Raw genomic sequence first — 25,990 nt, 5'->3', positions numbered from 1 at the left:
TCCCAGCGCTTTGGGAGGCCGAGGCGGGTGGATCACTTGAGGTCAGAAGTTCGAGACCAGCTTGGCCAACATGGTGTAACCCTATCTCTACTAAAAATACAAAAATTAGCCAGGCATGGTGGTGCATGCCTGTAATCCCAGCCACTCGGGAGGCTGAGGCAGGAGAATCACTCGAACCTAGGAGGCAGAGGTTGCAGTGAGCTGAGATTGTGCCACTGTACTCCAGCCTGGGCAACAGAGTGAGACTCCATCTCAAAAAAAAAAAAGACATAGAATGTATTATCTAGGTATAATAAGTAAACATATTTATATATACACACATAGACCTATAAACGTATATGTGTGTATATATGTATGCATAGTATCGAACTATATATATCAGCTTGGTCACATAATCAATGTCAGTTCAGTTAGAAAATGAAAGATTAATAATTGTCCTTTAATATTAAAGAGATTAAACAGTAGAGTTTGCAAAAACATCTAGTTCACTTGCAAGTATTTCACTTTGGAATTCCTAGAGTGTTTTTTATTCCTTTACATTGTTACTGCCCTTTTTCTTTTGCTTATAATGAAATCCATATTTCTCTATGATCGTGTGACAATAAAATGCCAACTGTTTCACCCTCCAGGATCTTCTTTCTCTCTACTTTCTTTCCCTTCCCACAGGGATGAACCCTTTGGAATTCCCTCACCTTTCTCTTTATCTCGCCTCCCCTTTTTCTCCTCTTTCTCGCCTCCCCTTTCTCCTCCTTTTTCTCACCTCCCCTCCCCTAATGTGATACTACTCCCGTTTACCTCTCCCCCAGCTCCCACGTTCTCTGCTGTAGTTCAGTCATGTTGCTCTTGATGAAAATGATGATGATTTTCTTTGCAGGATGTCTCTTCTTTTTCAAGGATTTCCATGTGTTGATTTTCCTTCAGCCATCTAGAGATGCTATTCTACTATCTTTGCAGAATCCAAGATTGTAAATGACAAGTCTGATGCCAATGTCATTTTTTTTTAAGTAATTAGCCTTTTGGTTGGTAGACTTGGTTTGCTTGTTTCTTCAGGAAAACTTGTAAGATTTTCTGTGTATCCTTGGAGTTCAGAAGCTTTCTTAGAATATACCTTATATGTCTTTTTTCATCAGAACTGCTCCAACTAGAGTCTTTTCAGCTTGCCAACTAAGATATTTGCTCAGGGAAATTTCCATTTATTTTGCGTTCAATTGTTACTCTTCCATCTGCTTCTCTCTCCCCTAGGATTGCCATCTCTCTATTTTTGTTCTGTGCTTGGTCTTCCAGGACACTAATTAGATGTCAACTGAGGTCATCCTTTGCTTCTAAATTTCTCGTGAAAAATTATGATATGGACATATGACCCTTAACTATCCTTAAAGGCTTGCATATTACCCTTAGCTGTCCTTAGAGGCTTTACTTTTATCTTTTATTTTTATTTTTTTAGAGATGAGATCTTGCTGTGTTGCCCGGGCTGGGGTGCAGTGGCTATTCTCAGGCACGGCCATAGTGCACTATAGCCTTGAACTCCTGAGCTCAAGTGATCCTCCTGCCTCAGCCTCCCGAGTAGCCGGGACTATAGGCATGGCCACCATGCCTGGCTTTTTTGATTTTTTTTAATTAAACTTATCACCTCTCTTCTTCACAGTTATAATCCACTCAACACTGTGCATGGGGCATAGGAGCAGAAGGTCGTATGTCAGTGGATAAACAAGTGGGAAGATGGTGCTTTGGCTTCAGCCAATCAGTCTGAAATTGCAGTTTGGGTAGACTAGAAAGCAGGTTGTTTTCTTTTGTTTTGTTTCCAAAGCAGACTGTAAGCCAGAAGTCTGGGCTGTCCTTGTGACCACTTATCTCCAGGAAGAGGATAGAGAAATGATATCCATTATGGCCAAAGTCACAAAACCATGACACGCTTTTAAAAATCACTGGTAACATTACCCCACTGGAAACACAAAATTGAAATATGAGTTTATTTTCTCTCTAAAAGGAAATGTGGTTGTTTCTCACATTTCCTGAACACAGTATTTTGATTTGGTGAGGACAAAGATAAAAGGATTCTCGAGAGGCATGTGCCGGGCTGAGGAGGAGTCTAAAGAGAATGTGGCCCGCCCCTCTGTGCACCCGCCCGAAGCAAACCCTCCCCAGGTACAGTTGGAATAACACGTTTTATCCCATACAGCATGTCTTCTTGCTCCCACTTGGAAAGTGGAATGTCAAAAACATATTTTTTCTTCATCAGAGAACCCTATTACAGGAGCGGCAAGACAACTGCTCCTGTTACTATCCACGCTTTCTTAAAGCTTTGATTCGATCTAGGTTGTCAGAAAAGTAGACTTAATTCTTTTCAGGATCCACCATTTTCAGCAATAGTTCCCACCAGTTCTTGGTGTTCCTCATAAGACCTTAGGATTTGTCAACCTTGTTGAGTGCCCCTGGGCCAGGGAAATCTAAAGCAGAAAATCCCTCTTCAGAGGATTTCAGTGATAAGGATTTAATGGAAGCACAAATTGCGGAGACAGCATTCTGGCATTTGTATTATAAATATGGCAAGCCTTTTTCATTTTTATTAAGAAACCTGAAAGCCACTTAAAAACAAGAGCGCATAAACACAGAACAAAAATCCCCATCACAGACCCTACCACCATTAGTTCCCCTTATAAAGTATCTTTCAGCGAGCACTTAGAAATTTCCATTAAAATCCCAATTGCCTTTGGAAATCCTAGTCACAGTAAAGTGACAGGCAAGGTTCTTCACTCTACGTGGAAAAAAAAAACCACCCAGCCCTCTGCAAATTGTGCAAATTGAGGCTGTTTTTCCTCAGTGACTGGTATGAAAGAAAAAGGACATTAGAGGCTGGTTTATCGGTGATTCTCATAACACGAACAAAGGAACAATAAAATAAAACTGTTCTCTTAATGGTTATCTTGTACCAGGAGAAACTTCTGACTTCGCTATGCTAGAGGGAATCACCTTTCTCTTTCCAGGGAAAATAGTGAAGCCCCAGGTGCCTGAAGACTGCAAGTTCAGGGAGAAAAAAACAACAACTGACAGCAACCCCAGAAGGGGGCTGGGGTTTGATGAAGCATTGCAGAAAACACAAAAGCACATTAGGCAAGATTTTCTCCCAGTAATTACCCAAGCTTTGAACAGGGATGAGTAATTCCCATGGCAACCTCACTTTGCAGAAACCATGTTTTAAAAAATAGCCCTGGTGGATCACCTTTATTATACAGTTTAAAATACCTGTCCTTCTCCCAGAAAACAGCCAGCAAACAAAAATCTTTAAAATCTTGGGGCTGACCCAGATCCTAAAAGGAAAAGACAGGAAAGAGTGTTTTCCTGCCTGTCCTTTGAGACTCCATAGAAACGACCTTCCCAAGTGGTCATTTCCCCATCCCTTTATCCTGCTACCTACCGTTCCTGTGAGCAATTGTGTGAGGTTCCTTTTCTTCCTGATTCAAGGATTTTGAGATGGGCTTTTCCAGTTTCCAAGCAGAAAGAAATCAAGCAACAATTTCTACTTGTATTTTTCCTCCATATTATTGAAATTAAACTCTAGTTTCCTTAAGCAGAGTGGTGATTAATAAAGTGAGATCTGAACTTGACTTTCGAGTAACCCTGTAATAAAAGCAGCCTGCTCTGTTCTCCGAAGTGAGACATCCAGTCAAGGTCAAGGTCTCACCTGTGGTTGAGTCTACGGCGTCTCACTGCCCTGTGGCCTGAGGATGGTTCTGTGCTGCTGTCTTGGCTGATGCACCATTTCCTATGTCAGAACCTGCAATAGCCTGGGAAGCATGAGTGAACCTCCTGGAGCCATGCTAGGATGAGGGCTGTCCCAGCACCTCCACCTCGTGCCCCTGTACTTCCCAGCATAGAATCAGAGCCCACATAATAATGAACAGTGAATATTTCTCTGACAGTAGGGCAATATCTGCCCACCCTCTTGTCAGCCTCCTTTCTGCTGAAGCATATGATAGTTCTTTAATAAGCCTTCACAATGAACAGCTAACTTACGTACAGTAAAGAGGAAAATGATCGTTGGAATGACTATGTTTTGTTTACCCATTTTCTTTTATAACTCATTAACATTCAGTCATTCAACAAACATTTATAGAGCACCCATTATTCATCTGCCATTCTCTGGGCTGTGGGAATTCAACAGTGAGCAAGATGCGAACTGTACCCTTTAGAAGCTCATAGTCGAATGGGAGGAAATGCACATACATGCATGAAAGTAAAAAGTATTACTGGAACCATGAGACAGAACCCCCTAAGTTCCCCTTACAGAAGAAGCGTGATTGATTGATAAAGGAAGAAAGCACCCCAGGCAGAGAGGGACATATATGCAAAGGTATGCAAAGCATCAGGTGCTCGATGTTTGAGAGAAATTGGGTAGAAGAGTGATTGAGTGGTGCAGGTTCCAACCCTCATCAGTAAAGTGGAGATAATTCTCATTTTCAAGGTTTGTTGTGAGAATCAAGTAATGTAATAATGTTAAATACCTAGCATTGCACCTGGGCTAGCATATGTTCTGTGCCTCTCAAACCAGACAAGAAAGGTTACTGTTATTAAACTGTACCATGAAGTCAGACTCAGCAAACAGATTTCTATTAATCAATTAGGAGAAAAGACTTTTACATAAATTTAACCTTCAGATGTAACAGTCTAGTTGAGTGCAATATATTAATTACTGATCAATTTCCTTTTGGTACCTAAGTCTGATTTTTTTAGAGTTTGATTTTTGTTGATATTTTAGTTGCTATCCCTATTGTCTACACGGTGTCTTCGAATCTGAAGAAGTAAGTTAAGTCATTCTGGTAAGATTTACTCTTCTGTTTTTTTTATTGCCATACAGCATTTTATAATGTCCTATATGATTATAGAGTGCTTGATAATTTGTTCTTGTAACTCCTCACATAGCAAGTTACTCAGCCTGATCTATAATTTCCAGGATGAATGAATATTTGTTCACCTTAAAAGAGAGAGAGAGAGAGAATGAACAAACGAACGAACAAACACAGCCTATTTTCATTTTTAGGGCTTTTGGTCTTTTGAAAGAATTTTTTTTAAATAATGGCTTAGCTTCTCTGCAGTACCATTCAAGATGTATCTCCAGGAAAAGAGTGACAGATGACATGATGCTACCATGTAACCATGGGTTGTATCTCAAAGGGAAGAATTGGTGTTCCTCATGTCAAATATGAAAACTCTGTACACTTCTCTCTAGCTTAAAAATGCTTTAGTAGATAATGGATTCCCAATTTAGTCACAATAATGGAAAGAAATAAAAAGATGCATAAGATTTCATCATCACTGGCCATCAGAGAAATGCAAATCAAAACCACAATGAGATACCATCTCACACCAGTTAGAATGGCGATCATTAAAAAGTCAGGAAACAACAGGTGCTGGAGAGGATGTGGAGAAATAGGAACACTTTTACACTGTTGGTAGGACCGTAAACTAGTTCAACCATTGTGGAAGACAGTGTGGCGATTCCTCAAGGATCTAGAACTAGAAATATATTTGACCCAGCCATCCCATTACTGGGTATATACCCAAAGGATTATAAATCATGCTGCTATAAAGACACATGCACACGTATGTTTATTGCGGCACTATTCACAATAGCAAAGACTTGGAACCAAGCCAAATGTCCATCAATGATAGACTGGATTAAGAAAATGTGGCACATATACACCATGGAATACTATGCAGTCATAAAAACAATGAGTTCATGTCCTTTGTAGGGACATGGATGAAGCTGGAAACCATCATTCTCAGCAAACTATCACAAGGACAAAAAACCAAATACTGCATGTTCTCACTCATAGGTGGGAACTGAACAATGAGAACACTTGGACACAGGAAGGCGAACATCACACACTGGGACCTGTCATGGGGCAGGGGGAGGGGGGAGGGATAGCATTAGGAGATATGCCTAATGTAAATGACGAGTTAATGGGTGCAGCACACCAACATGGCACATGTATACCTATGTAACAAACCTGCACGTTGTGCACATGTACCCTAGAACTTAAAGTATAATAAAAATAAATAAATAACATGATGCATACTATAAAATCAAACCATTTTTTCTTCTTACTGGTCTTTGCAGTAAATTCTCAAGCTAAAACCAAATATCTGTGTGTGTGAGCGCTCACGCTTTCATCCAACAATCATTTTTGAGGGCCATTATATGCAAACAGTTTGCTGGGCCCTGAGTAAACAAACACATCTTTCTATCTTCAACTAACATAAGAGTAGGAATTCCCTCTCAATGATTATTTTTGCAGAATATTTAATTGTGTAACCATTTTTAGGTTGGAACTATATATCAGCTGTTTGTATTCCTTAGTAAATGTGCATTGAGAGTCAAAAGTAAATCAGTCTAGGATTAAGAATTTTTTATAGGTAATTTAAAAGATTTTTAATCGCATTTTCTGTATCATGTACAAAAGAGGTATCAAGGAGTTAAGGCTGCTGCTAAATCTGTCTTGGAAATTTACATTTTGCTCTTCTTTTTAAACTTTTTCCTCTTCTGACTACAGTTTTACTTATAAATTTTCTCTTCTGTCAAGTGTCATGCTAGTCTCAGTGTGTTGTATTTGTTGCTGATGATGGTGTTCAGTCCAAGTGCTGCTTCCTTGTGTTGCCACAGACCTTAAATTTCGAATTTCTACACCCATAATCCCAGCACTTTGGGAGGCCAAGGCTGGCGGATCACCTGAGCTCAGGAGTTCGAGACCATCCTGGGCAACATGGTGAAACCCCATCTCTACTAAAAAAAATTAGCTGAGCATGGTGGCACACAACTATAGTCCCAGCTACTCGGGAGGCTGAGGCATGAGAATTGCTTGAGCCCAGGGGGCGGAGGTTGCAGTGAGCCAAGATCATGCCACTGCACTCCAGCTTGGGCGATACAGCGAGACTCCGTCTCAAAACAAAAAAAAATTTGGAATTTCTAAATTCACAAACAGGTTAAAAGTATCTGACATTTACTCTAGAATCACAAGCCCACTCACCTTCTTTTGTCTCTGCAGATTTCCAATCTTTGCCTTCCTGTTTATACTAGATATAATCATAAAGTCATTTTGTATTTTACTTTTGTAATTAAAATCTATCTAGCATATATTTATAGTTGTGTTTGTTTGTTTGTTTGAGACGGAGTCTCGCTCTGTCACCCAGCCTGGAGTGCAGTGGCACGATCTCAGCTCACTGCAAGCTCTGCCTCCCGGGTTCACGCCATTCTCCTGCCTCAGCCTCCTGGCTGGGACTACAGGCGTCCGCCACCACGCCTGGCTAATTTTTTTGTATTTTTAGTAGAGACAGGGTTTCACCGTGTTAGCCAGGATGGTCTCGATTTCCTGACCTCGTGATCCACCCGCCTCGGCCTTCCAAAGTGCTGGGACTACAGGCGTGAGTCTCCGCACCCGGGCATTTATAGTTTCTTATCATTAAGTACTGTATATTAAACCTATCTAAATTTGTTTCAGTACTCGAAGATATTGCTTTTCCCTCGATTTTTGCACAGTTTCATTATTTGATGTGTAAGATGTTGGAGATTTGACCACAGTGACCCCAGGCTACTGTGTTAGTGGCCAAAGCATTGTCATAACATTCACGTGCAAAAAAAATCAGATCGATTAAGTTTTAAATTGTTTAGTTTCTAATATTACAAGATGTTCCTATATATCAAGTTAGTTGATTCATTTCAAAATAAGCAGTACCTCTTTGTAATTTTTCCCTCATTCATATTTCTTATTTTCAAGGACTAACTACATTAAAATATATAAGACAGAAAAAGTAATACTTTAATATTATGAAATTAATTCAGTTTTCAAATATATTTCAAGCACCAACAATGCACAGTGCTAGACAATGAAAGAAAATGTAATAAACAAATAATACATTATACATATCCTAAGGAGTTTACAATCTATTGGAATTTACAGAAAGATAAAAAGATGTTTCACACAGGGCAGGGATCAACTTGTGCTGGGTGCCTAGGAGTCCAAAGGAAGAGCGAAGATTTGGTGTATGCATGGCATGCACACACGTGCACATGCATGTTTATATGAATATTTTAACTCCTACACATAGTGTTTTTACAGGGTTCAGAACACATGATATTGAAATAAGTTACAAAAAGAAATCTTTTTTTTTTTTTTTTTTTGAGACAGAGTCTCGCTCTGTGGCCCATGCTGGAGTGCAGTGGCGCGATCTCGGCTCACTGCAAGCTCTGCCTCCCAGGTTCACACCATTCTCCTGCCTCAGCCTCCCGAGCAGCTGGGACTACAGACGCCCACCACCATGCCCGGCTTATTTTTTCTATTTTTTAGTAGAGACGGGGTTTCACCATGTTAGCCAGGATGGTCTCGATCTCCTGACCTTGTGATCCACCCACCTCGGCCTCCCAAAGTGCTGGGATTACAGGCGTGAGCCACCGCACCCAGCCTACAATAAGAAATCTTGACCCATCATCTAAAATTCTCTTCACAAAATTCACATTTTAAGATACTGTTCAAAGCTTCATAACATGATATTATAATGGTATTCACCTTTATATACATCCATAATCAACATTTTAATCTTGCTGATGCTCACATTAATCACCTTTTAAAAATTTTTTTCTAAGCATAATGTCAATTCCAGAGAAAGTTTATTTTATAGAAACATCTTGCCACACACATGATCTGTCGTATGCACTTTGGGATTAATTTTGAATTCACGGGTGCATGAAAATTCAAATACAGTCAAATGAGATACCACCTTCAACCCATGCAATTTTAAGTAATTGCTTATTCCCAATTACTATATTTTATTTGGGAGACTTATTCAATAAAGTGGCTCATTACAATAATTACACTACACCTCTCTAGCAGAAATGACATTCATCAAGCCGTATTCATTGGACCATGGTTTTGTGTCTTATGGTCATATGTTTTTATAACCACTTTCCCATTTATTATTAACCTGTTAATATTTGTAAAGTGAGAAAAGAAAAATGGAGCCGCTCAAACTTTTTCCCAGTTAGAAACAGAAAGGTATTGTTAACATTGTAAATCAAAAAAGCTATTGAATATTTATAATACTTGTGGTGTGCTTTGTCAAATAAATATTGACGGCTTCATTCTGAAGGTGGTTTCTAGGGTCAAGCTATGGTTCTTTAGGTCTAAGCATTGCCGCATCCTAAAGGAATCTATATTCAAAATAGGTCTGTGGTTACTTCTGGGTGATCGAATTAATCAAATTAATATTCTGATTGATTGAGAGTTTTGGTGGATCCCAGATTTTAAGGAATCAGTAAGTGTGAAATATAAAAACTATGATCATACTAGCTTTAATGAGTTAGGAAATGTATTGCTCTCTTTCAGTGCTTCAGAGTCATTATTCTGAAAATCAATTATGCATATGTAGAACAAACAAAAAGTTGGTTAGTTTCGATTTTGCATTAGGATGTGAGAATAGCAAGAGTTTATATGTAAACAAAATATTTCAAGTCAAGCAGATAATATTTTCTTATGATATAGTTTAGTTTAGAAAATGCTTTTTTATACTAAGCCTAGTGACATTTTACATAGACATGATGCAGTGAAAAGATTTGAACACTGAAGCTGCATGATCCAGAGTTCTAGTAATAATTTTGCAGTTTATTATCTGAGTGAACTTAGACAACTTAATTTTTATGACCCTTAGATCTTTAATCTGGAAAAAGGAGATAATAATACCTTACCTACCTATGAGGATTAGTTTGAAGATTAAGTTTAAAATATGTATATATCACCTCAGCACAGATCAAGGAGCCAAGAAATACAGATGTAGAAGTTATAAAATGTACATTTTTAAATGTGCAATGGGTATCTTTAAAATTCTTCATTCAATGACTAGAGAATAACATTCTAATTCAAGAACACATGTATGATTTTAGATGTAACCATTTACCACAAAGACTTCTAAATATATACACATCAGTGTCCTAGAAAAGATATTATTTGACCAAAATGTAACAAAATCAGAAACCTAATAAGAAGAAAATAACCACAAAAAAACCTACACATTCAGAAATTTAAAACTACTTTCAAATAAGCAAAGAAGAAACACCAATGAAAATAAAAAAAAATCTACAATTAAAAAATAATGAACAAAAGATGCATCAAACTTGTGGGAAGTAGCTAATGGCATTTTTAGAGGAAAAAATATAGCCCTGAATGAATATCTAGTAAAGAAATATAGGCTTAAATTAATCCTCCAAGCATTCATTTCAAGAATTTAGAAAAATTATCAACCAAGGAAACACTAAGATAGCAGAAAGAAAGAAATAATAAAGAGAAAAGCAGTTATTAATCAAACGGGGGGAAAAGAGGTGATGAATAATATCAACATAATTGAAATTTTGTTCTTTGGAAGCAGTAATAAAATTGATCAATCTACTTTAAAATTCAACAAGAAAAAATTAAGGAGCCTTCTTCTATAAAGATGACAGAGGCATTGGCATCGTTTTTTAATCTCGAATTCCCACATGAAAACAAAAAGAATACCAAGATATCAAAACCCCAAATCCATAGTTAATATTTACCATAAAACTCGGTAATCCACAAACCCTAAATAAAAGCAAGTGTTGACAAACAGCCACATGATTTGCATGATATTAGCGTCTGTGGGAGGAAACCAAGCTTAGTTACAGAGCATCCAATGTCCATGGAATGGTAGAACATCTTAGCTCCACTCTGAAATAAAAAGTCCAGGAGTGGAATCAAAATTGAACAGTCCAGGAACAAGAGTGATAAGGATAAAAGCAGATCCAGACAAAATTTGTCGGGGGAGGAGGACTGGGAAACAGAGCTTGGAAATTCCAGAAAGAAAGCTACCATATTTGATCGCTATATTAAAACAACAGAAGAGGAAACTCTGAAGTTAGAAGAGAAATACTAAACCGTTTGGGAAAACTAATTTTGTATAAAAATGAGTAAGGAAAATTTTCAAAGCCAAATTCCCTGCAAATGTTATTATAAGAAAAAAACAGTGAGCAGAATACTGTCTCTCACTGTAGACAAGGAAAGCAACCTATAAAAACGTGCTCTAACCAGCTCAAACTGTAGCATACTATTGAAAAATTAGTTAAAAGACATTAAAAATTACATAAGGATGAAATAGCAGCATAAATAAAAGTTAGAAAAACTCAGAAATGAGGTGCCAGAACTGAGAAAAGTTATAAATTAAAGCAATGAAAACTAAACAAGAAGGAACATAAAGAGACCTCAGATGATTCAAAAGTGAGAAATAGAAAATGGAGAAGAGGACATTTTTTAAAATCAAAGAGAAATGAAGAAAGAGATGAAAATGATTTGCAAGAAAAATGACAAATTGAAGAAAGTCAAAAATCCGACATCTGCGTTATAGGTGTCCCTAAGGAAGAAAAACCACAGGAAGAGAATAAAATGTATACTAAACTTTTCTGAAACATAAAAAGATATGAAACTATATATTGACAGCACACACCTAAAAATATTGGAGTAAATGATTAAAAACAATACATACACCAGACAAATGACAGGTCTTTAAATTTTTTTAAAAAATGGTATCTAGCCCAAATAAGAACAAGTGATTTATAAAGGAAAGAACGTTAAATTATCATGAGATTTTTCAGCAGCAATGCTTTATGTCAGAAGAAAATAGAGTAACATATATAGGATGCCCAGGCAAAGAATATCTGAGCCAGATTTTTTTCCATCCTGAAAACTGACTTTCAACTTTCAAGGTCAGAGAAGCTGCTTTCAAGATCTAAGAATATGAGTAATGTAAGATACAAGTAATCTTGTTTCAATGAACCTGTAATCTAAAAAACATGCCTCAGATAACCTAAATGAACTCCAAAAGGGACTCTTAAACCATTTGGCATAAAAATTCACATTCATATGTAACAACTAACTACATAAGGACAACATGAAGAGTGAAATATGTAATAATTATTTGTTCTAATATGGATAGAGTACAGATATACAAATGAGGAGGTGAATGGGAAGAAGATATGCAAACCCTTAAGATATTCAGTAGTTTTCTTGGTTGTGTATTTTCATTCTGAGACTATTGCCTATGAAATGTGAAATAAAACTGAGTCACTGTGAGACAATCTAATTCTGGCATGCCTGGTGCTCTTGATAATCAAGAGTGCTCTTTGTGGAGAAAAAAGGAGATATAGATATCATATAGAAAAGCTTAGGTAAAAATAAAAATCCTAAAGAAAACGTGGCACGTATACACCATGGAATACTATGCAGCCATATAAAAGAATGAGCTCAGGTCCTTTGCAGGGACACGGATGAAGCTGGAAACCATCATTCTCAGCAAACTAACACAGGAACAGAAAACCAAACACAGCATGTTCTCAGTCATAAGTAGGAATTGAACAATGAGAACATATGGGCACAGGGAGGGGAACATCACACACTGGGGGCTATCAGGGTGGGGGGCAAGGGGAGGGATAGCATTAGGAGAAATACCTAATGTAGATGATGGGTTGATGGGTGCAGCCAACCACTGTGGGACATGCATACCTATGTAACAAACCTGCACGTTCTGCTCATGTACCCCAGAACTTAAAGTACAACTAAAAAAAAAAAAAAAAAAAAAAAAAAATCCTGGGTCATGAATTTAAATTGAAAACATCAGAGTAAACCCAGGCAAAATATTTGAAACAGTGACCAACTCCATAGCAGTGAGCATCTATGGACTCTAGATATGTTCTTGAAACACCATTTTTCCAATTTTCCAATAAGTAAACCAGGGCTTCTTGAAGAAAATGGTTGATTTTGAATAGGAAGTGTACAAGATGACCTTGGAGCATCTTGTCATACTAGGAACAAGGAAGCTTTGTCAAAGACTACGAGGGTCATATAAAAAGAACCTACACACTGACCAACTTGAAAAACTCCCGATGAGCACAGTAGAGATAATTTGACTTACAGTAAGAAATGGTAATTGACATGGACTGAAATCCATTAAACATTAAATAAGTTTAAATCTTGAGTTCATAATGACATTTAAAAAATAGTAATTGGTTACCTTGAGCGATGATAGAAAATCAACTATGTAAAATTAATAAGTAAAAGTCGATAATCAAGCATTTATCTTGGCTTTTCCATACCAATTTTGCTACTGGGTAACCAAATAATACAGGAGGGAAAGCACCTCATTATAAAACTATCCCAACTAATAAATGAAAAAGAAGTGACAATTTTGCCAACTGAATGAAGTCAACGGATCTAAGAAATGAACATCAAGACCCGTAACATCACAAAAAGAAACACACACACTCTGTTACTTTCGATGGAAGAATCTGACACCACCTATGGCCTTGCCAAAGGGATGAAACCAGAGTCTGTATGATGAAACCTCTGGATCCAGCTGCCAATTTTCAGAAAATAGAATACAGAAGAACGTGTTGAACTGTACCAAGAGTGTCCTTTCAGCAAAATCCAGACTCTCTCTTGGCTGGGAGCGGTGGCTTACTCCTACAATCCCAGCATATTGGGAGGCCACGGCAGGAGGATCACTTGAGCCCAGGTATTTCAAGACCAGCCTGTGCAACATGAAGAAACCCCATCTCTTAAAAAAAAAAAATGTTACTTAGCTATATGTGATGGCACACGCCTGTAGTCCCAGCTACTCAGAAGGCTGAGACAGGAGGATTGATTGAGCCCAGGAGGTCAAGACTGCAGTGAGTCATGATAATTCCACTGCATGCACTCCAGCCTGGGTGACAGAACGAAACCCTGTCAAAAAAAGAAAAAAAAAAATCCAGACTCAAAAACTATAGGTCAAATGGCCCAGGTTTCTCTATTTTAAGGGGAAAAAAGGGTAACATGTAGATTAATTAGAAGACATTGCCAAAAAATCAGCAAGAGTCATACATTGGAATGTCTTTCAGGTCCAAATTATTCAATCACAAATAACTCTATGGGAATTGAGTTGAAGCTTTTGAATTATGTGTTAAAGTATATAATTCTGGAAACGTGTTTTAACTTAGAAGTTCAAGACTTAAAATATCTGTATATTGTTGATAATTTAAATTTAATTTACTTGTTTTGAGTTATTAATTCTGTCAAAGAATTGTTATCTGAGGCAGTTGGATGTTTTCAGTTTCCAAACAAAACCAAAGAAAATCTTTTTCAACGAATCTTTGACTTTTTTCAAAGTAAACTCTTTGTAATTCCATCATTCATCCCCTTCCTTTTTATTCCCACATCTCTGATATGTTTAGATCTAGAATGAGCAATTACTGGCTCCTTTCATAGCTGTAATTTACAATTTCAGATCTGAAATTACTCATCATGAAATGGATCTCTGTATTCTTTGTTTTGCTAATTATTTCAGGTGATTGTCAGTATCTTTTAGAGCCAGAAGAGGGCACTGCAGAGCAATGTAGCTCTGAGCTCTTTGTGTTTAGCGCAGTCTAGGAATGCCCTTTGCCAAAAAAAATTCGCAAAGCTTTACTATAGAAGTAAGAAAAAAGAAGGGAATAACTAGATAATCACTATAGGCCTTCTTTATTTAGTAGAAAAAAGAAAGTATATAACGATCTAAATACATATCTAGGACATCAAATGTAATATAATATATATATGTATCAGTAGATGAAAGAAGACATATATGTGTGTGTGTGCGTCCTTTCCTTCTTTTAAGAACATCCCAAAGGCCAGGTGTGGAGGCTCACACCTGTAATCCCAGCACTTTGGGAGGCCAAGGTCAGTGGATCACTTGAGGTCAGGAGTTTGAGGCCAGCCTGGCCAACATGGTGAAACCTCGTCTCTATTAAAAATACAAAAATTAGCCGGTGTGGTAGTGCATGCCTGTAATCCCAGCTACTAGGGAGGCTGAGGCAGGAGTATTGCTTGAACCCAGGGGGCGGAGGTTGCAGTGAGCCGGGATCACACCACTGCCCTCCAACCTGGGCAACAGAGTGAGACTCTTTCTCAAAAAACAAAACAAAACAAAACAAAAATCCCAAAGCTAAATCTGATGTTTTTCTATTATAATATTGATTCTCCTGCTACCTCTGGCATTAGTTATAAAAACAGTTCTCAAGTACTCTCCTGTATGAATTAATACTGTATTTTGTCTTAGTTCAAATTCAGGACAAAGGCCATTCAGTAGCCTTTTAGCAATCTTGTGCAGGGCAGAAATCATTTAGGCAATAGTGTACCAGATATTATCCCAAAAGTTTTTCCTAACGTGAAATTGCAGGGGCAGTAGATAAGTGATTGGATTCAGACTCTCATCTTCCACTGAGGGAAAGACAACTAACACACGTCATTGTCCTTTCAAGATGAAATAAGAGTTGTGGAATCTGGAGTCCTCTCTTAAAACTCACTGTCACAGGGCCTCTGTGCCTGGGTCTGTCTCAGGACTATGTGTGTTCTTAGGTGTCTAAAGAGCAGATGCTCCATGATGATGGGGCCACCAGCTGAGTCTTCCATCTCCAAAAGCGGCTCCAAGCAGCTTTCCTTAGGAGCTGAGCTGTCAACTCAGAGAGGTTAAATCCATGTCAAAAGTCAACTTTTGGCCGGGTGTGGTGGCTCACGCCTGTAATCTCAGCACTTTGGGAGGCTGAGGCAGGTAGATCACAAGGTCAGGAGTTCAAGACCAGCCTGGCCAATATGGTGAAACCCCATCTCTACTAAAAATACAAAAATCAGTCAGGCGTGGTGGCGGGCAACTGTAGTCCCAGCTACTCGGGTGGCTGAGGCAGGAGAATCGCTTGAACCCAGGAGGTGGAAGTTGCAGTGAGCTGAGATTACACCACTGCACTCCAGCCTGGATGGCAGAGCAAGACTATCTTAAAAAAAAAAAAAAAAAAATTATGCCAAAAGTCAACTCTTTCAGGAGGGGAGAAGTAGGAAAGTTTCAAGATTTATCATTGGAAATAGCATGTATGTGCTACCAAGAAAATGGAAGTTCCAAATAGTTGGTATCCACTCTTGTCTCCTTGTCCATACATTAATTTTTCTCCTAAGAGTTCTAGTGAATAATGAAACCAATTCCGTTTTTTCATTTTTGAGCAGAAAAATGAACGAACCACCTTTCCTCATGAGGGGGAAATCACCAGTATGTTCAGTGATGCTGATCTTTACTACATATCTGCTGTAAAATATGAAAAGTGGATTGCTAGTTTTGATGTTATCTAGGTTATCATTTGTGACTAAAAAGACCTGTTTGTTACTCTGGTTCTTCTCCACTATGGCTTTATGGACACATTGACTGACATTATAGCATTTGTTCATAGCTTTGTTTGTAGAATGGGGTGCTGTGGGTTTGTACCTCAACATACCTAACCCTTGTTGAAAAGAAACTAATTAGGTGATCTATTTTTACTGAATACAGAGTTTTCTGTCTTCCGAGGGTTTTCTTTCCCCCATCAACTTTGTTTGAAACACAGTATGCCCTGTAGGGCTTCTTGCCTGGTTTCAAGATCTGGCTAGCACAGCACTTATACAGGTAGTTTGTACCAAATTAACTTGCCCTGTGCACACATGTCCACTTCAGTCCTTCACCCAGTGCCGCCTTTGCCTCTAGGAATCTTAGCCTTCCTTCAAGGCCCAGTATAACCTCCACTTTTTCAATGAAGCCTTTGCCGACTAGTCCAGACTTGCTGTTCCACCGCAGAGAGCTCCAGCCCCTCTGATCTTGTGTTTTCTCCTCTGTGTATCATCTAGCACTGTGCCATCTACTGCACTGTACTTGTCACTGATGATCTCATGTGTCCTACCCTTGTCTTCCTATCTAGGCTATTCACTTCTAGAAACCAAGAACTCCAAATTCTATTTTCCCTAAATCTCCTATGGTCACTAATATCATGCTAAGTGCTCAGTAAATCTAATCTATTGATCAAAATGAACAGGTCTCAATTACTATCTTCAGTCTGACTACTGGAGTTACACTTTCCTGTTATTTATTATTTATTCTAGTTATTTATTATTGTGAATCTAGTTATTTATTTATTGTTATGAGAACATAATGGCCCATTTCCCTGTTTTCTCTTTGCCCTTCTTCTGCCTGCTTTAACTCCTTGTACACCTTCCACCAATCTAAAATCTGCAACTAGCAAGACACACAGAACTGAGCTTGGGGAGTATATCTTTGAATTTACAGTCAGCATCCAGGATGGTTTTCTCCTTAGTTCTCTTCTCTGGAGTAATTTTATCATCGCCAACTAGGAAGAGATCTTGAATGCCCATTTCGTTCATTTCCCATGCCTGCAAGCAAAACAACTCCTAAACTCATTGTTCAGATTAGTGTTAGGTTACAGGCCAAGAACCTGAAGCAGACATAATGTGGATTAGAGAACATTGCGCTAATCAAAGACAAATAAGGAGTCCAGTATGAGGGTCAACGTTAAAGTCTTTGGAAACTGAAAATTTTATTCAGACGAAGGCCATTATCAGAGTGAGGCACAGCCAATGCACCATCCGTGGCTGGGACGTAGGGCCCCACAAGTTTGTTCATGGTGCTGCCCAAATAAAAGTAAAAATAGACAAGAATTGTCAATTGTACGATGATGCTTTAGCGAAACATATTCATGTTTCATGTTTTAACAATGTCATCTATTGAATGATTTGACAGTATATTATTTCTTAACATTCCAAAACTAAAGTCATACTCTTATCATTTTCAGCTTCGCAAGTCTGTTTTCAGCATCAGGGCAAGGAACCTTCTGGAAAAGGAGACCGCAGTCACTAAAATCTTAAGGTAACACCAATTAAAACACATATTTAAACACAAGTGGGATTATATTAATCGAAAAACAGCTTTTTGAAAAATGAATTAATGTTCTGGGCATCAGCATATACTTTCTGCCAGAAAGTAGCTTTGAGTATCTATATACTTATAAACAATGTAAAAGACATATTGATGTCATTTCTAAAAAAAAATTTGAGTAGCTCAGTAGGCCTTTCTTTCTTTTCAAGTATTTAAACATAAATGATAAGTATAAACATTGACCAAAAGGTGAAAATAACTTACTGTTATTTTTAACAGTTTTATATCTTTTGTGATGTGTAAAGGAGAAATTGCAATCTAAAGGATAAATGGTAAAAGGGTAAACTTTTTCATTATCGTTCATTACACTATTAAGAGCACATTTATTAAAAATCCGGAAATAATAAAAAGTATACCAATCTTAGAATGCCTATGAAAACATATGCTTTTAATGCTACTTTCTAGAAGATGCCCTGAAATGAAGTATCAAGGAGGAAAATTAAGCAACCGACTTGAGTGTTTTATAAGACTATGTTATATTATGGAGTAACATGATGAGTATAAAAACACATAAGCATTTGGAATATCATTTATTGGTACATATATTACGTAGACATATGTAGATGACACAACTCAAGATTGGGAGCTGGAGGTAGGATCGCTCGCAAGGCGAGTGGACAGATTCATGCCAGGAAGCCCCCTGCAAACCTGCGGTGAGTGATAAGGAGTTCTAGCTCCCTTCTACTAGATTTATTACTAGGAATAGACATTAATGCATTCTCTCCAGAATGCATATTACTATAACTTGGAAGACTGTGTGAGAAAATAAAGCTTAGTATATATGATCTTTAAAACTATTCTTACTTTATAATACTACCTAAAATTTGTGTGCAAAAAAAATTTCCTAACTCATCAAGACAGTATTTCTCTCTATATTGGCTGACGTTCATGCATAGAGATAAGTATGTGTTGGAGTAGCTGTCATAAGATGAAAATAAGCATTTCTAGGGCTTGTATATTATCACCACAAAATGTGATGAGATAAACAGACAAGGTCTCATCGAAATAGAAAACCTGCGTCCCAACTTAGGCTTACTACCGACTGGCTGGTAACTCCATCCTGGTATTACCATCAGATCATGCAGTGAGGCTGGCCTTGAACCACACATGTTACATCAGGATCATGATTCCAGCTGCATCTACATCAGACAGGTTCATGGTAGGGTCCTACAGCAAGGCTGATCCACTCACTAAAAAGAGAAATTCACCCTCAAGCCAGAAACTACCTACAAGGACATCATAATTCTCAGTCTGCATCGAGTATCTGCCTGCCAAGTCAGGAACTACAGGGACCTTACTCACCTGTCCAGAGCCACTGCCTTGCAGTGTGAATGGGCCCTCTGTGTGAATGGGTTCCCAGAGACTTTCCAAGGCAGATGCTGAAACAGATACTTGCAAGGAAGAGATTTCCAGACCTCACTTCCCTAGGAACTCTTCCTTAAAACTGATCTATCACTTTACCTTTTTCACCCTCCTGTCCTTATTTACCCCTCTCTCAGTTTACAAAAGAAAGGTGAAACTCTCACTCATCCGGAAACTATGGCGTGTATTAATCTGGGATGTAAAATCCTCTGGGTTGCCAAGCAAAAGGACAGTTCCCACCTGGATTTCTCCAAAAAGAGGGTCCCATGGGGCCGTGCCTTATTATTTATCCAGGTGACAGTTTTATGGATAACTTCCTTCCCAAAGCTATCCACCTTAGAGTTAGGCCTTAGAAATAACATGATTGTCACAAGGGCATGTGGTTACATGTTATTTGAATTGAAAAATAAAGCCAGACTTTTTCTGACAGATTCAGCTGATTGGTTCAACAATGAAAACTGATTTAATAAGTGCCCAATGTCATAAAGTTGAATAGATTGGATGGCTAAGAGTCTCCAATATTTTCTCAAAATTATTTTCAAGCACAAACACAATAATGCTAGAAATTACATTCTTCTATTTAACGTGGTGCAAGAGGGATATAGTTGCTGATTTTTAAATATACAGAAGTGTTTTTGTTTTTTCAATTATGTAATGTACATGAGCAATATTTTTAAGACTATCAGGGAATATAGACCCCTCTAACTTGCCTAACAATGGTGTAGTTTAGGTGATACCCACAGCCAATAATATTTTACTACAGCCCAGCATACTACAGAATGAGAGGCAGCACCTTAAAACTACCTGAGCTATATCACCTTTTGAAACTCAGGAAATAAAAAGCCATAATTTGAAAAAATAAAAAACCTTAGAATTTTTTAAAATACAAATTTGATCTTAGAAAGCCATTTTGTTTTTTCTTCTGTGCGAATGGTTTCTTCATTGCTTCTATGCTAGTTTCTGCATGAATTAAGGGCAAGTGCAAAAAATCAAACTGATATTTTGGGAATACTTATCTTTTCACCACTAATCGTAGTAATAGTAATGGCAATGATACCATACCTGCATTATAGTGTGATCCATCAGTTAAAAAGTCAAGAATAGATTGGGTCCGTGTCAATGAGTGTTTGTGTTGTTTTATACTGTTATTCAAGGAACAATAACAGCTAAAAGGAAAAAAAGAGGGGGAAAAAGAATTTTTTTAAAAAAAAAAAAAGAAAATATTTGCAGTAACCTCAGGACAATTGATTCGAATAACCTTCCACAAAATTGGGAAGGAGAAAAAGCTCTCCACCACTTTTTCAGTGTCTTTTTACTGCCTCTAGGGACTCCGCTCTCCTAGGCTCCAACCTTGCTGTCGATTAAACTCTGCCAAAGTTCCTGGATAACTTAGCAGTGGGGTCTCCCAGGACCATTTGCATTTTGAAAGAAGGCTTTTAAAAAATGAAAGGGCTTTTAAGACAAAGAGGATGCAGATTCTGTCTTTTAATAGATGGGTCTACCTTGATATAAATAAAAGAAATCTGGAAGAGACTGCCGTTTTAGTGTTCTATCCCTCTTAACTTTCTAGGTGTTTTTAATTTCATAGAATTATTGTCTTTAGTCTTATCCAAGAGGTTCCTCGCCAGGGAGGTAAGAAACAGCAGTATAGGGAGGCTTGAAAAAGAGACCTGAGCTGGATCATTCTGGCAAATATCACAGGTTGGCATTCGTCCTAATTTGTGTGCAGATAAAGATAAATCACAAAAACCTTAAATCCAGAGTGATATAAGAATAGGAAGTTTTTATGAAATATTAGCATCTTGAGATAACTTTCCAAAAAATAACAAGTATTTGGGAAAAAATAAAGCAACCCCTTGACTTAAGGTTTCTGGAGGCCTGGCCGTGTAAACAGACAATTAATTTCAATTCTCAGCTGTCTTGTCTATTCCATGGGAGCTAGGAGGAGGCGATCTTCAGGGCCCCTGAAGATCTAATGTAGGATACTGGACTTGGTGTTAAATCCCCCCTGGCTGGAATCAGGCTCTGCTTCTCTGTAACATTGAACAACTCACTAATCTGACCCTCAGTTTTCTTATCTACCTTAAAAAGATTGTCTGAATAATCTATTGACCAAGCAAAGTGAAATTTAATACTTATTGCAGTAAGGGAAACTGCCACTTTGTTTTCATAATGTCTCAGAAGGGATAAGTGAGAGGTGGATATATGTAAGGCTTTGGGTTTGGGTTTCAGTGTTTGTAGGATGGAGGTCTGTTTAGACTGGGCAGAATTCTTGATATGAGTTGAGGAGTATTGAAGATGCCTGGTATGGACAAGTAATAGTTACTGTTCTGAAGACGGCAGTGCTGTGGTTGAGGACCAGAAAGAGAAAGTGACCTGCCTGGTGCCTCTCCACTGCTTTCCATGTTCTTTCCCCCGGCTTTGGTTCAACATTTGAGTAATCCATTCTTTACAGCGAGTTTGCCCTTCTATTTTCATTCTCCTTCTTGACTTGGGTGATCTAAGAGAAGAAAAATAAATGGTGACCTTATGTTGTCCTCTTCACACATGAAATTTATTTTTTCTTTTGTGCCTTTTAGATTTTTAACCAGACACATGTATTACCTTTAACAAACAAATACAACTGATTTTTATAGTGGTTTTTTTTTTTTTAAGTTTGGGATTGATCCCCATTGGGTAGAGTCTTCACAAAAAATCCTAATGAATACCAACTATTTGTAGGTGACTAGCTTGACCAGTTGAGTGACCTACTGTCTGGAGAAAGGGGTTGGCCCGGCAGTCTATAGTTCAGATAAATGAATTTGTGGGAAGTGCCTGAAATCAACAGTGAAGTTGCTGACTGGTTAACAGCTTTACCTTCCTGGACAAGTCAAGTCATATTGACGCAGAGGCTCAGCTCTCAGCCCTGGAAATGAAGCTGGAGAGCTGCCAGGGGTCTTAGTTCTCAGGGGGGACCCACATTTCCAAATATCCATCTTCCGTTTGAAACAGGATCCACATTATTCTAGCAGAAAGTATGTTATATACATTACTATGAACAGGAAATTCCAGCCCACAGAGGAAGAAGTCTTTCAGAGAGGAAGGGCCCTAGAGCCTGAGGTATGTAACTCACAGGTAGAATCACCCATTTCTACGTATAATCATCTTTAATTCATGTTCTTGTACTTTTTAAAATTAATTGATGTTTTGAGAAATATAAATGAATTTTTTGATATATTTGAGAACTCTTTGATGAGAAAAAAAAAAAAGTGGGCCATTTTTACAGAGCTTGAGGCTACTGGCCCATGCTAAAATGCAGATGATTCACTTGGCACAAACAGGCATCTGTGTCGTTGTTTTTTAAGAGTTATCCGAAGAGGATGTTCCACTACCTGAATTATAAAATCCAGGATTGCTATTAAATTTGTTGTTGTTCTGACTTAGACTGTATCGTTCAGCTCCACTAAATAAAGCTTCTTTTCAAAAGGCAGTGACCTTTTCTCTGCATCAGGCGAAATCAAAAACAAATAGCAATGTACTTTCAAAAGCATCACTACCTTTGTTGAGATTTCCTCTAATTCAAAGCCCTGAAATCGAGCAAAAATGCATTATCGTTCCTGCAAGGCTGAATGAATAGAGAAATGTTAAAATAAAACAATTAAACATTTTACATTATTTTAGAAAGTTCCATCCTTTTGTGGTTTGCCATGAGTACCTCCTTAGTGAGGACAGTATCTTTATAACCTTTTGAATGCTCAGTCTCGTATGATGTTTGCATTCTGACATTTGGTTTTATAACGTAACTTTCTTTGCCATGCACGTATATTAATAACTGTTTAAGTCTTAAGGAATAGTCTTTAGTTTAGTGCTACTTACTACAGAAAAAAATTAAACGGATTTAATAAAATACATAGAGATAGTTTTTCTCTTATCATTTTAAAAGAATCATTTAATGACTATAAATACAACTTATATACTACTTACATATATATATAATCACTATGTATTTATTAATCTGCAGTTATGTAAATGACATTAGCTGGATTTTTTTTCCTGAAAGAAAGTGCCCCTAAGAATTCACGCATTCATTCGAGAAATATCTCTGTAGTGTCTTTCACGTGCCAGGCATTTCACACCATTTGCTTTTTCCCATTTGGAAAGTTCTCCTTTTATAATTATTGTTCCATAGGTTAGCCAGCTATTCAGCAACTTTGGATAAGGTCATATTATTTCTCTGCAGCTCCGCATTCTGGGCAGAACTAGCAAGACACCCTGTACACTGCTGGGAGGGCTTGATTACCTTACAGCGTCCCCTGGACCTTTGAGCTCAGCTCCTCAGTGGAAAGGGAAGGTGCTGGATTGACCCTACAGATGAGAGAAAGAAACGACAGAGACCCTTGCAGCCTAGGGTTTGTGCCAACCCCTGAGATAGCAGCAATTTTTTTCTTAGCATTTGGTATGAATAAACCCAAGTTTTAAGAAAATAGAGTATTGAGAATGAATGTCATAAATATTTATCTTTGCAATTCTATGAAGTCTGCCTGGTTATTGTTGGCTTTTTCTTAAGATTTTCCTGACACTTAAAAACTCTGATAGGTTAGTTGAAAGACTATTTGAAAATAAGCTAAGTAGATAGATGAAAATTAACTGTATTCAGACAACCATAAACTAAGGAGACAAGATGTGTAGATATATGTTTTTGCATAAAACATAAAATAGTAAAGATTTAAAAGTGGCAAAATATAACTAAAATAAAAATAATATATTCTAATCACAGTTTTAGATAGTACCTGATTTGCGGTAATCAAAATGTTATATTTTATTGAGATAGCATATGATTTATAGATTGTTTTTAGTTAAGCCCAAAAGTGATTATAATAGTGTTATGGATTAGAAGGGCTACTATTGAGTTTTACCAAACAGATGTGGGAAGTTTTTTTTAATAGACTATTTTTTGAGCAGTTTTAGGTTTGCGGCAAAATGGAGCAAAGGTACAGAGATTTCCCATGTACCTTCTGCCCCCACACAGGCACAGTCTCCCCAGCTATCAACATCCCCATCAGAGTGGTACATTTGTTACAATTGATGAACCTACACTGACACATCACTATCACGCCAAGTCTGTAGCTGACACTAGGGTTCACTCCTAGAGTACTATAGTCTATGGGTTTGAACAAATATGTGATGATGTGTATCTATCATTATAACATCATACAGAGTAATTTCAGTGCTCTAAAAATCCTCTGTGCTCCACCTATTCATTCCTCCCTCCCCACAAACCCTGGCAACCAATGATCTTTTTACTGTTTCCACAGACATAGAAATGCACATAGAAATACATAGATATGTGTCTCCATAGACATGCATTGATGTTGATGGCAGCTTTATTCCTAATTGCCAAAACTTGGAAGCAACCAAGATGTCTTTCAGTAGGAGAATGGATAAGCAAACTGTGGTACATCCAGACAGTGGAATAATTATTCAGCATGGAAAGGAAATGAGATATCATCATGGAAAGACATGGTGTAAACATAAATGCCTGTTACTGAGTAAAAGAAGTCAGTCTGAAAAGTCTACATACTGTTTGATTCTAACTATATGGCATTCTGGGAAAGATAGAACCATGGAGATGGAAAGATATTTTAACAAGGTCTTTCTTTTGTTATTTTATCACTGGAGAGTAAAGTAGTAAAGAAAAATGGAATACATATCTGTTGAAAATTGGCCAAAGCAGTTCCTGCAGCATTTACAAAATTTCACTTTTATTGTAGTAAAAAGTTCAGCCTTTACATTGTAATTTGCATGTTTCTGAGTCAGTAGTTGGGTTACTAAATTTGAAGCCCAGTGAATGATGCGGGGTTGCGGACATTTTTTATGCTGAAATTTAATAGATGCACTAAAGGCATGGATTTCTCATGAGTTAATTTTTCTTTTTTGTTTATAGTGTGGGTATAAGTGCGTAAGATAAAGACATTCAAGGTTTATTTTATTTTCTGCCTACAATGAAGTTCTGGTCACCCATGTATTTACATGCCTTTCTATGAAAACATTTTTATGAATAACACAAGATTGGGAAGAACTAACTGGCAGTTGCTATGAAAGAGCCAGATCCATTTACTCGGGATAGGGCTGACTCACAAAGGAGTGGGGTATCCACTAGGATAAAAATGCAGCTTTTTCCTCATCTCAGCAAGAGGCCATTACCGACGAGCTCACCCATTAGCATCCGCTGTTGTCTCTACTTGGGAAGATCACATTGTCACTCTAGTGGAGTCAGGTAAGAGCCATTTCCAGGAAATACTCATTATCTATTCTCTTAGTTATACAGTCATAGTTTTACATAATTACCACTGAAAGACTATTTTCCTGTTGTCTGCTAATGTGATTACATTACATTAACCAACCTCGGATAATACTTTTAAATGTATTACTTGTGGAGTTCAAGATTTGAGCAAAATCCCTCAAATGTAATGCTCTGCAAAGTTATACTGCAGTTCCTTTAGATGGTAACTACATTTAATACCAGATGGTATTGTGTAATCTAACTTTTCTATAATGAGTGAAAATAATTTGGAGACTCATAGGCCTCTCCCTTTCATTACAGAATGTATAGGCTTTTTCCACACCCTTGTTCTGGGACATTAAGAAAGAAGACATGGAGACAAAGAAGAAAAGAACCGGGGACCCCCTGCTACTGTGTCTATAAACAACTAGTGGTGTTTAAAGGCTAATAAAGCTCCAAAGATCTCTCTTATAACCATAATCTTTGGGCCAATTTTAAAATATTTTAGATGGAGAAATGTCAAGAAAAATAGAGACAATTTCAAGACAT

At 37.6% G+C, this 25,990-nt stretch overlaps 1 protein-coding gene across 7 annotated transcripts in view; it reads left to right on the top strand.

The window, feature by feature from the left end:
* The window catches only part of NALCN (sodium leak channel, non-selective), a 363,332-nt gene that overhangs the window by 274,243 nt on the left and 63,099 nt on the right, over positions 1 to 25,990 (top strand). For 4 of the 7 annotated variants that reach the window (XM_031001413.3, XM_055359450.2, XM_063697490.1 and 1 more), the window contains exon 18: positions 17,675 to 17,748. In XM_031001413.3, coding sequence (XP_030857273.3) covers positions 17,675 to 17,748 — 74 coding nt within the window. Of the gene's footprint in view, positions 1 to 17,674; positions 17,749 to 25,348; positions 25,436 to 25,990 lie in introns of all 7 variants that reach the window. The other 3 variants (XM_055359447.2, XM_063697488.1, XM_063697487.1) reach the window with 1 other exon arrangement.

This window comes from Gorilla gorilla, chromosome 14, assembly GCF_029281585.2.
Source record: "Gorilla gorilla gorilla isolate KB3781 chromosome 14, NHGRI_mGorGor1-v2.1_pri, whole genome shotgun sequence".
NCBI lineage: Eukaryota > Metazoa > Chordata > Mammalia > Primates > Hominidae > Gorilla > Gorilla gorilla.
This window is presented reverse-complemented; position numbering and strand designations above follow the sequence as displayed.